A 12,744-nucleotide genomic window follows, 5' to 3' on the forward strand; every position below is an offset into this window, starting at 1 on the left:
TGCCTTGTTTTTTAAAGTTTCGTAGATTTGCGTCTTTCCGACTCCAAGTGTCTGCTGGATGTTTTTTACTTTGTGTCCAGCCTCGCTCAAACGGATGCATTTCACTCGCTCCGCTACAGTCATTACAGTTCTTCTACGTTTCGATGCCATGATCTACACGACGTAAGTGAATAAAGCTAAAATCTTTCGCAATTACGGTAAAACGCACGCCAATAAAAAGTCACTTACACGTCACCGTTTCGAATCTGATGAATGAAAACGGCGAAGCGAACACGTATCTTCTGTTGTGTCAAGTGGGTGCTGCTTTTAAGCTAGTGCCGCGTTCTACAGAACGTTAAGTGAATAAAGTTAAAATCCTTCACAATTACAGTAAAACGCACGCCAATAAAAACTCACTTACACGTCGTCGTTTCGAATCTAATGATCGAAAAACGCCAAGTGAAAACGTGTCACAGCGTCATGTTTTTTTCCGTCGCATCGGGTGAGCGTTGCGTGTATTTAAGCTCCCGCGGCATTACGCCTCCGTCCGGTTCTTTTCATAGAATTCCGGGGATGGGAATATTTACTGTATTGATAAAGCTTTTGGTGCTAACGTTAGCTGTGGCTGCACTCGCGACTGGGTGCTTTGCATTGATGTGGGAGGCTAATCTTGAGCTGCTTCGGTGGTAAGCAAACTCCTTCTTACAAATTAAGCACAACACGCTAACTTTAACAATAGTGCAGTCAGGGTGTTTTTTTGAATGTAAATTTTCCATTCCTTGGGCCGAGAACTCCTCACCGCTGCTTAGCTGGCCCTCCCAAACTCCAAAGGGATTTAGAGGTAAGATCGGGCCGCCCGAGCCCGACCCTAAAATTATCAATCATTGCTTCGGGTTCGGGTCGGGCTTCTCTCTCGCTGACTTTTTTTTTTTCGAGGCCGTGAATAGTTTTGGCCACGAGAGACCGTGGTTCGCAAAAAACAGAAGCGGCGTCACCACAACACGCACTTACGGCCCAATTTTCAACCCGTCAAAATGACGGATGGCCTTAAATTTTCCCCGTCCACTCTTAAAAAAAAAATCCGTCAACGATAGGAAATTGTCGGTTAATGTAACCTCTTCAGAAACAGAAATATAAGAGATGTAAATGTTTATACAGTCTTGTTTAACTTAGATTTCGTTACAAAAGATAGGCTTTAATTTGTTATCAGAAATCACCCCACCTCCTCCCGAGTCCTCACAAATGAAATATGAAATTTCGTGTTTGCTTCGGGCTCGGGCCTGCAAATCAAGTTAAGTGATCGGGCTCGGGCCGGGTCGGGCTTAAATACCCTCAGGCCGGGTCGGGTCGGGCTCGATTTTTTAGGACCAATCTTAGCTCTAATGGGAACCTATCAGCTTCTGCCCAACACGCCCAAACATAATGACAGCCAATCAATGTCCGCTTCAGGCTGTGACTGACCATTGTTTCCCCAACCTCAACAACTCGAACACAGGAAGCCAACACATAAAAACGGGTATGATAAAAAGGCTCCCCACCTACAGAAACAATAAAGTTAGAGATTAAAATTTAGATTAACGCGATTAAAAAATATAACCCTGTGGCAGGCACTCGGACCATGCTTCTCACGCAGCAGGCATACAGTAGGGGGCGTGTTTATGTGAATATCTTTGGAGCAAACTTGTGACTGTTCAGATCCACTTGTTGGCAGTCGTGGAATAAAGCCGTGTCTCCAGTCAGTCGTGTGCGCTCCTTTTGACTGCCACAACGCGCTAAATAGAACTGAAATTAATAGCTCGTAACTAACGCAATGATTTGACACCTCTTGATATGGGCAATTTAGTTCATCTGAAATTTGAATTTGAAATGTTAATTTGCTTTTGGTTGAACTTTCAAACCATTGAACAAATGGTTGTTGTTTTTTGTTTTTCTTAGATGACCCATGGCAGCACTTCGATGACAAAGTGGGGAGTCTTGGGAGAAGTGCAACTGCAGATGCAATGGCAGAAGTCAAGCGATATTTAGCAGAGGGGAATGTTGGAGCGACTAAAGATCCTCTGGCATTCAGGTAGAGCCAGCAGACAGCCTATCCCAACCTCTTCCAGCAAGCCAAAGAGTTTTTGTGTATGGCGCCATCATGAGCTTGTGTTGCAGGAAACAAACACACACACACACACACACACACACACACACACACACTGAAGGGACTTTCATTCATATTTTAGTATTGCTGCATCGCGGTTTTTCATACACAGTCAAACCTCCGTTTTCGTCCAGAATCCGTTCCAGAAGGCTGTTCGAAAACCGAATTGTTCGAAAACCGAAACCACGCTCTTTTAAAAAAAAAAAAAAAAGTTTATTGAACACGTCTGCTCACAATGGAAAGCGACACGAGGAAGCGTCACTTCCTCATCTACCCGAGGAAGCGTCACTTCCTCGTGTAAGGAAGGGGAGAGGAGTCAAGTGGTGCATTCAAGTGCGCTCAGTTTGTTCAAGAACCGAAATTCGTTCGTCATCCGAGGCATAAAAAAACTCAAAATTTTTGGTCGAAAACCGAATTGGTCGCGAACCGAGACGTTCGAAAACCGAGGTTTGACCGTAGTCACAAAATACTTGCTGTTGTTACAGTGCTGTTTTCATGATTGTAGATGATTCGGGTGGAGGATTGGAATGTGTGACTTCAAATAATGATGTTTTTCTGAGTGTAAATGAGAGACTATTTGCATTTGAGTGTGACTGAGGAAGAGGGGGTGCCAAGGTGCCATGAGCAAAGGGGAGACGCCGGTTGGACCCCTGGACTGGAGATCACAATCGGCAATCAAAAAGGCCCCACAGCAGGATGACCGCTTCCAACAACAAAAGACGGCCAAATGTCAGAGACCATATACACATCAAAGGAAGATTCACAATAGGACAATCCACACCTAGTCTGACAGATGCCCTTGATAACAACTGGACTGTCCTCGCAGACTACTTGTCTATGCCTGAACACACACACACATACACACACACACACAAAGAGAGACACACCTTTTTGGGTAAGTGTAAGGAAAGGCGTCTTGGTCACTCTGCCTTGCTACTTTAGCGGTTAGGAGAATTTGATGACCCAGAGCTCTGTTAAGAATAATTGGCTTGATCTATGCTGTATTAGACTATTTGTTAGGGATTAAATACTTTTCTGTGTTCCTGACTCAAAAGACTTGTGCAACTGGTCATTCCTGAGCCCATCAACGAGCACCCCGGAAGTCCGCCAATGTATTTGATTATTGGTCAAATAGTGTGGTGGAAATTCCGCCTTCAACACACACGCATGCACGCACGCACGCATACGCGCGCGCGCGCGCGCGCGCGCGCGCGCACACACACACACACACACACACACACACACTGCGTACAAGAAAGACAGCATATGGCTGCTATTATGAAAGAAAGAGTAAGACGAACAATGTGACCCAACCTAATCTGTGAAGAACAATTCTTGGCTGCATCTTGCCAATGGCTTCCAGTAGTTGACGTTGTCGCTCGTGGTCCTCTTTTGCTCCACAAAGTTCCTCCTCGTACTCTGCTCTGCTTCTTGCGCACATTTTCACACGAAAATTACGACGCTTTACGCTTAAGATCTCTGCGTAGCGATGTGTCGAGCACGAGCACCTCTTTGTTAGCGGCTAGCAAGCTACCCGAAGCTAAACTAGGCCGAGATATATCAACGTACACCGAGACGACTTTAATCGGACACGAAGCTTCAAGGAAAGATGTTTTGGTCCAGCGAAATGATAGTGAACCCCCCCCCCCCCCGAGTGGGGGTTTGAGCACATTGACGATAAATTCAGGAGAATTTGGTCAAGGGTGTCTTTCCTTCCTGGCGACCCAGTCCGAGACGGCGGTCAAGGCAGCGATTGTCGATACTCGGCATTACGGAAATCTGCCACCAGCAAGCGGCGTTGACCACCTTCAAAATAAAAGCTTTAATGTTATAAAATACTTTCATGGCGGTCAGGCAACGATGAGTTCACCCAGAGAGAATGACAACTCTTTCAGAATAGCACCAAGAAGCATTCTGAAGTTGAGATAGAACATAAAGTCAATGTTAACTTGACATCCATGACGAAAAATATCACCTGATTAAAAAAAAAAAAAAAAAAAAACAATAAAAAATACATTTTAGTTAACCCACAACCAGACCAGGTTTATGCATCCAACCACAGAATTTTCATTAAGATCTCCTGTTGCATTTCAAAATAAAAGGCCTCTAAAATTTGACCTTTACACCTGATTTTAAAAAAGCAACCATTTTAAATGAATTTAATGTTAAATTTAATTGTGTACTCTTCAGACCGGTGGACCAGTGGTTGGCCTCACAGTGCAGAGGTTCAGGGTTTGATTCCGGCTCTGGTCTTTCTGTGTGGAATCAGAAGCAAAATGTTTTTTTAACATGAGTATAGGACAGAGTCATCTCTTTGCCTTCCAACGCATCACTCGTGAAATCTATCGGTTCATCACCGCCGGGGGCGCCTGAAGGATGACACAAGCCTGTTGCCTTACACAGTCACACGACAGGATGTTTGTTGTGTGTAGGAAATGCAGGTCAGGTAGAACGAGGAGCATCACTTTCCGTAACTTTTAAACAGGTTTGATTTCAGGACAGTCAGTGATAATTGGATGGTCGTCGTTGGGTCTTTATTGCGTTTTAACAGTGAGGTCATCAAAGCTGTGTTCATATCAGTGCACAGAGTGGGGATAGTTTGGATTTCTGTTTTTGTCACTTGATGTGCAGTAGCATTCACCAGCACTGGCCCTTGTTGGTCTCCTGATTGATATTTATGCAGACCTTTCGCATACCTGAGCTTTGTTGGGGATGTCAGGAATGCTCTGGGACAACTTGTATCCTCTTGTGCCAGTGATGAAGAAAAAGCCTGATAACATTTTCATTGTTGTGCATGCCAGTATATGAAAACAAAATCACTGCTGCTCTCAGAGTCTCATCACACATTGACCTCCTCAGTGAGTATGAGATGAAGTTGAAATGAGCCCATGAGAAGGGAGCGTCCTCTGCACAGCAGCAGCAGTGTGTTATCACTGTGGCTCATCTCCTCCCGTGAGCCCCCCCACATATGTGGCCTACGACACGAGGCGGCTGCAGGTGTTTTTGTGCAGGCGCGCCAGTGGATGTGTTGGCATGAACTTCATGGCGCAGCATTCGCCCTTCACATGAATGCTAACTTATGGCTGAGTGGGCACGACCTTCACTTCCTGTTGCAATGACATCAACATGCACATTCGAAGACATGTTCTCCTTCGTCACAGCACCCTACTGTGTCGTTTCACATGAAATTCGTCCTGGCCAAATCTGCTTATCCTTCTTCTTGTGAATAAATATTGGCTGATAAGCCATTGAGGAGAATCAGGCTTCTTCTAGCACACAGGAAGCCCCATGACACAACAGTGCCCTTCAAAAATCATCATGTCGTCTCTGAATGTCATCACACCTACCTGACAAGAACATCGACAGATCCCAAAAACTGTTGCCGTGAATAACACTGCTGACGTCCTTTTCATCTTTGGCCCAGATAACACAATGACCATGTTGACCAAAAACAATTTGAAATAAGGGCTCCGCAGACCACAGCCCACGAGGGTGGAAAAAAAAAGTCTATTGTTTTTCTTTACAATTGCACAACGTCCAAATTAGAATTGGGGTTTGTATATCTAGTTAAGCCGTTCCTCTACTAGAGGTGAGTGTGATGAGTTCAGGGGCAGGAAATGTTCTTGAAGCGAGAATGTGGCGCGTGTGTCACTGTGGGCCTCACAGCACAGTAGTAAACTGCCGAGTGCTCAAGCGACACATCCTCCATGGGCAGGTGCACTCGCTCCCTGTCTCTTGTCATGTTGAACGACATTCCCGGCTTGCCCTTCTATGGTCTGCCGTTTCCTAAGTGGGAAAGCAGGAAGTGTGGTGCTTGTCCAGGAAGTTGTTTGTACGAGAAGAAATAATCACCACTGGTAGCCTTATTGCCGTAAACGTATAACAGTGTCACCCGACTGCCTTTTGATGCCAACATTTCAGTCGTGACTGCCACCAGCTCGCTGCTGATACCTCAAGGATGAGACAAAAGCAGTTTCAGCATTCGGTTGAGTAACTCTTTGCTTCACTCATCTGCCACGATAGCGATGAGGCGGAGAAAAAAAAGTAGTGTGTTTCTGGTAACCCGACCGACTGAGAATTTCTACGTCGAAAAAAAACTTTACGGTCGGCATTTTTTTCAAACAACCCTCTACATTTTTGTGTAGAGGGTTTACATCGGTGCAAACTCTCGCGATATTCATGTTGAGCGCGTGCGTCGTTTGCCCTATCGTCTGTCAACAACATTGAATTATGGCGGCGGCCGCGATCTCCGACGACAGTTTGAACCGCGTTTTCTGTGTTACAGTCACATGCTCGCACCGTAATGTTAAGAAAATAGCATCCATTGATGTATCGAAAAAATTCAGCGAACTATTTGATGAATACCACTGGCCGAGTAAAAACCAAGGGCGGAGGAGGACGGCCGAGGCAGTGGCAGCGGCGACATCGAAGGCGGCCGCGGGGTCCAGTGCCGGTCGTTGGCCGGTGTCCTATCCCCCCGCCCCGACCTGAGCGCCCGCCCGCGGCCCGACCCCGCGAGACCGTCTTCGGCGGCCCTGGCCCCCCGAGTCCGGAGCGGGGATAAATCTAAATAGGTACCGGCCGCAGAGCGGCGGGACGGCGGCGGGGGCGTTGCGGGCGTCGCGGGGGTAGGGGACGGTGTCGGGCGCGGGGTCGGTCGGTCCATGCTCAGAGTGAATTGCATGCAGCTCGACGGACAGTCGAGTAAATACACGTTTCCTGCAATGGTCTTCGGCGGCGAGCAGGGGGTTCAATGTCACCTTGTTTTATGTTTTATGGTTATTTTGTTTACATTTTTGATGGAAAAAAAAAGATTAAAAAAAAAAAACTTTGTCCTACCGACCAACCCTATGCTTAAATTTCATGTTACCCGAAACACACCATTTTTTTTGTTTGGCCTGAGCAGCAACCAAGCTTTTCAGCAACATACTGAAGAAATTCTGTCAACTCTGCTTCGTCTTCTGGACTCAAGATCTCATCACGTAACTGAAGCTCCTCTCTGATAATGTGAGGCCACAGCCCAAGCTGCCTTTTTCTCTTTCTGTGGACAAGGCAACTTCCAAAGATTGCAGGTGACGTGCCTTGCTAGACATGCCCACTTTTCCAGAAAGACAAAAAAAAAAGTGAAAAAGAGCACGCTTTCCTATCATTTCGCTATTTTTACTTGATCTGATGTGGTCGGATATAAGAGTGTCATTCGTCGTGAGTACAACGAAGTAAGGACAAATCTACTCACCACCTCAGAATTGTCATCATGCCAAGAGAGCCTTGGTTCTTGGTTCAAAAGGTTGGAGCTGCCACTGTGTTCGTTTTTTTAATCAAAATGTCTCTGGGTAAGCCCATGCACAAGTCAATAGCCCATGGCGATTCTGAAAAAAAATCCTGCCTGACATAAATCATGCACTGCAGACATAATAAAACTTGATTAATGAAGAATGTTGACTTATTTAATATTTGGACGTACCTGCATTCTAAAACAGGCAGGACAGTGGCTCTCTGGGTTCGGAGTGTAGTCCGTTGCTCTTTTGGTCATTGGATATTACGTTTGAAAACAAATATTAAAAGTGGAAAACCAGTCGTTGTTGAACCTTATTTTAATATCGAAATGCAAAGCTTGATGTTCGAGTCTAGAAGTAGGACAAGTCTAAAAACAGGTTCAGATTAATTTTTGAACAAAAATAGAATTTGGCACAAGACACAAGCAGAAATAGGGGTTTATTTTTCGATTCCCGGAAGTTGTCACCGAGAGCATTTCTCCCACTGACCAGAAGAGAGCGACAACGTGACGCCTGAAGACGATGTCGTGAGCTGTTCTGTCATGCTCCATTTCTCTCCTAAATTCCACAAAGGAGCAACAAGTGTAGAAAATTGTTGGTGCCCTCTCTTACAGAAATAAATAATAATGAAACAAACAAACCAAACCAAAAAAGTACTCAAAAAGTGAATGAAAATCAGAAATTGGTGTTGAATTCTGATTTAAATAATAATCATACCTCGACCACAAATAATAATAATCGTCATAAATATTACCAGCATTCCCGCTTGGGCGACAAAATAAACTTGGGTCACAAATGCCCCACCATCAAAATAAACAAAAATCCAACATTTTCCTTGTTTTTTGCTCACAATATGTGTACACGAATTGACAAATACAACAGCCTATGTATGTGTGACATTGGTGATGTCTTCACAGAAATAAAATCACAGGAGCTGACCAAGGTTGTGGTGGCAGCAGTTTATTCCCTGTCTGCTGTCAGCAAAATGGGGATGAGTGTCATCTCCGTGAACAGATGGCATTCTTTCGATTGAATGATGGTACAGCGTAAACATGAGCCATTTCCACGATGAACTTTAAAAACTGTGAACAAAACATGTCAAACATTCATTTGACTAATTAAGAGCGGTGAATTTACTCAACACGCACAAAATAACTACTGAGGCTCGCTACATGTGAATTTATTCAATCACTGAGTTTGCAATACTCAGCCTCCGTGCAGCCTGGCAGGGCCTGAAGAAAATGGCAGTTGTGAACACCACCACCAGCACCGCCCCCACCCTCATCCCTGGGAGCAGCCCAGCCTCCCTCGCCAATGACCTCAACTCCTTCTACACCAGGTTCGAGACTGATAACTCCACACAGCTCACCAACATCAGGTCCCACCTCCGGCCCGGCAACTCCACAATCACATTCCACACTGAGGACGTTGTGAGGGCCCTCAAGAGGACCAAGATCAACAGTGCACCAGGAGCCGACAACGTCAGTGGCCGGGTCCTCAAGTACTGCGCTGACCAGCTCGGGAGCGTCTTCCAGCTCTTATTCCAGTCCTCCATGAACACCGCCACCGTCCCTAAACTGTGGAAGCACTCCACCATTACCCCCATTCCCAAGAACAATAACCCCAAGACCCTGAACGACCTCCGCCCTGTGGCCCTCACCTCCCACGTGATGAAAGCCATGGAGAGGATTGTCAAGCAGCACATCCTCACAAAGACCAGCTCACGCCTCGACCCCCTCCAATTTGCATACCAGGCAGGCAAAGGTGTCAACGATGCCAAAGCCTTCATCATCGACACCATCCACAAACATCTGGAATTCCCCAACACCCTGGCCAGGCTTCTGTTTGCTGACTTCTCCTCTGCCTTCAACACCCTGCAGCCTCACATCCTTGCACAGAGGCTCAAGCAGAACTTCTCCTTGAACAACCAACTCATCCTCTGGATCCTAGACTTCCTCACACACCGTACACAGAGAGTCAGGATCAACAACAACCTGTCTGCCCTCCTCGCCACCTCCACAGGCTCCCCACAGGGCTGCGTGCTCTCGCCACTGCTCTTCATCCTGTACACGGATGAATGCAGGTCCTCACACCCCAACAGCCACCTGGTGAAGTTCGCTGACGACACTGTCCTAGTGTCTCTGCTCTCCGGCTCCCCGCAACACCATGGTCCCGCCCTGCAGCAGTTTGTTGAGTGGTGTGACGCCTCCCGGCTGGAACTGAACGTCAGCAAGACCAAGGACATGCTGGTGACCTTCTCCAGAAAACAGAGAGAGCTGGCCTCGACAATCCCCACCATCATCCAGGGGACTCCAGTGGAAACTGTATCAGAATACAAGTACCTGGGGACCATCCTGGACAATAACCTGAGGTTCTCCTCCAACACTGAGGTGATCCTGAAAAAATGCCACCAGAGGATGTACCTGCTCAGGAAACTGAACTCCTTCTCCGTCAGCAGGAAAATCCTCCTGACCTTCTACCAGGCATTCATAGAGTCCGTCCTCTCGTTCTCTATGGCTTGCTGGTTCCACTCTCAAAGTCTGCAGGAGAAGAACCGCCTGGACAGCATAAGCAGAGTGTGCTCCAAGATCATCGGACTTTCCACTCGCCCTCTGATTGCAGTGTGCGAGCAGCAGATCCTTGGTCTAGCTCATAGGTGTCAAACTCAGGTCCTGGAGGGCCGCTGTCCTGCATGTTTTCCAAGTCTCCCTGTTGCAGCACACCTGATTCTAATGAACAGATTCAATGTCAGGCTTCCGCAGAGCTTGCTGATGATCTGATCATTTGAATCAGGTGTGTGGCAACAGGGAAACTTGGAAAACATGCAGGACAGCGGCCCTCCAGGACCTGAGTTTGACACCTATGGTCTAGCTGCTCAGATCATGAAAGACCCCTCACATGCTCTCTTCCACGCGTTCGAATGGCTGCCCTCCGGCCGCAGGCTGCGGTTCCCAGCTTGCAGGACAGCGAGAAGGAGATCCACCTTCGTCCCCCAGGCTGTTCTCCGCTTAAACTCTTAAACTCTTATTCCAATATCCCTGACACCCCTCCCCCACCATACAAACTCGCATACCCCATTGTGCAATACGGGTTTACAGTGCAATACTTGACGTGCAATACTGTTTTCATGCGCAATACTGTCTTACTGTGTTCTCACTGTGCAATACTGCTCGATGTGCAATACTATTTCGATGCTGAAGCCACTACCTCAAGACCTCAAGTGCTAAGCTACTCTTATCCTATGTCTTTCCTTGCTCTTACTGTCTCTACTATAAGCCGCTCTCGCACAACGCTAATTGCCCCACGGGGATAAATAAAGTTTTCTGAATCTGAATCTGAATACTTTGACCACGGGTGGCCCAGTGGTCAGGCAGTTAGCGCATTGACCTCACAGGGGAGAGGTTGTGGGTTCAATCCCAGCTCCGGCCTCCCTGTGTGGACTTCTTGCATGGTCTCCCCGGGCCTGCTTGGGTTTTCTCCAGGTACAGTACTCCGGTTCCTCCCACATTCCAAAACCATGCGTGACAGGTGAATGAAACACTCCAAATTGTCCCTCGGTGTGAGTGTGAGCGCGGATGATGTTCGTCTGTGTGTGCCTTGCGATTGGCTGGCAACCAGTTCAGGGTGTCCATCGCCTACGGCCCGAAGACGGCTGGAATAGGCTCCAGCATGCCTGTGAGATTCACGTGGATAGTACAATGCATTTGGATTGTACATGTGTATTATGTTGCTGTAGTGTCGCTACTTTCATCCTTTTTTTGTATCTTAACCTGCCACATTTGCCAAGTAGCTTGCCCAACATCGGCCTCTTAATTGATGTCTGGGCAGCACTGCCTAGTTAATTTAAGAGAAATGAGAAAGCAAAATCTACATGTATCCGTCCGTACCTTTGAATGCTGACCATATATTTTACAGACAAGCAAAGTTGCCTGCTCATGCACTAGACTGCATTCTGTGTATCTGCTCAAAATGCTGATTGTGCTGACCTTCACCACCTCCCAACAAGATAAAACGAGAACGCAAGACGCGGGGGGAGAAGGCTCCCTTGACAGATCTGTGAACGGTGTCTCTCCATGTTTTTTTCTTTTTCTTTCTCCAATAAATCTCATCATTTTTTTATCATACTTGTTGTCTTGGTTTCCTCGGACAAGACAGCAATCGAAAACCTCCGAGTCGCAGAGCGCAGTAAAAGACTGGGCTTCACGCGCTCGATATGCAGAAAAGCTTGCTGAGCGCTGGCATCCATGCTGGAGTGAAACCTCTCACAGTACTTTTACGCCTTCTTGCCCTGACCGAACTGATATGTGCTTTGGATGAAATCTGGCACTGAGTTCACTTCTTGCTTGTACCACAAGATGCCCGCCAAACTGTCCTGGCTGCAGTCCAGCATCACTGCTGCACGCTCCTCGATGTGGACGTCCCGTTCCGGCTGGTGCACCGTCTGGCCGCTGATTCCTGTCACAAAAAGGCAACAAAAGCGATCAGACATCAGTGGAAAGCGGCAGTGACGTCACATCTTGACATCACCAAGATTCCAAGCAGCCGTCAGAACACATACAAGCGCCCGACTCATGTCTGCACACGTAGTCTGCATGACCACTAACTTGTCGCTAAGGGGGCGGGGCCGTTCTGAAGCTGTGACGTCACACACGCACAATGGTCGTCGTTCATTGCTGTGTGGAGAACAGTGAGCCCCTTCGTCGCAGCAGCGCACTGTGGTTCGTCATTATCTTGATTTAAATCCTCCCAATTGACTTATAAAAAAGTAAATACATATTTAATCAGCACATCATTGTTTAAAGCAATTTTATTGACATTTGTGTACATTAAACAAACTGAATTTAAAAGTGACAATTGAGTCCACGCCCTTTAATTGAAGATCATAAAAAGAAAACTCATGCTGAAATAACTGCTTTGGGATGAAATAAATTCAGAGCAAATTGAAGGTCAACTCAACAAACCAAACTATTAATTTCACGCAGTGGCGGAGCACATCATTGTTTAAAGCAATTTTATTGACATTTGTGTACATTAAACAAACTGAATTTAAAAGTGACAATTGAGTCCACGCCCTTTAATTGAAGATCATAAAAAGAAAACTCATGCTGAAATAACTGCTTTGGAATGAAATAAATTCAGAGCAAATTGAAGGTCAACTCAACAAACCAAACTATTAATTTCACGCAGTGGCGGACCCTCAGGGCCAGCAAGGCCTTCTCTGCTGGCCTAAACATTCTCAGAAAAGTAAATTTACTTTTATGTATTTTATGTTATTTTATAATTTATGTTATTTTATTTTCATAAATGTGTAAACAAAATTATTCTCTGTATTCTTTACGTCATATT

At 46.3% G+C, this 12,744-nt stretch overlaps 1 protein-coding gene across 1 annotated transcript in view; it reads right to left on the reverse strand.

The window, feature by feature from the left end:
• LOC109530690 (oocyte zinc finger protein XlCOF20-like) overlaps window positions 1-3,862 on the reverse strand; it is a 6,929-nt gene extending 3,067 nt beyond the window's left edge. Inside the window, exon 1 of the mRNA XM_019894581.1 lies at window positions 3,437-3,862. Within this exon, the coding sequence (XP_019750140.1) occupies window positions 3,437-3,563 (127 nt within the window). The 5' untranslated portion in view covers window positions 3,564-3,862. The remainder of the gene's footprint in view (window positions 1-3,436) is intronic.
• Window positions 3,863-12,744: the final 8,882 nt, after the last annotated feature.

The sequence above is a fragment of the Hippocampus comes genome, unplaced genomic scaffold, assembly GCF_001891065.2.
Source record: "Hippocampus comes isolate QL1 unplaced genomic scaffold, H_comes_QL1_v1.1 scaffold273, whole genome shotgun sequence".
NCBI lineage: Eukaryota > Metazoa > Chordata > Actinopteri > Syngnathiformes > Syngnathidae > Hippocampus > Hippocampus comes.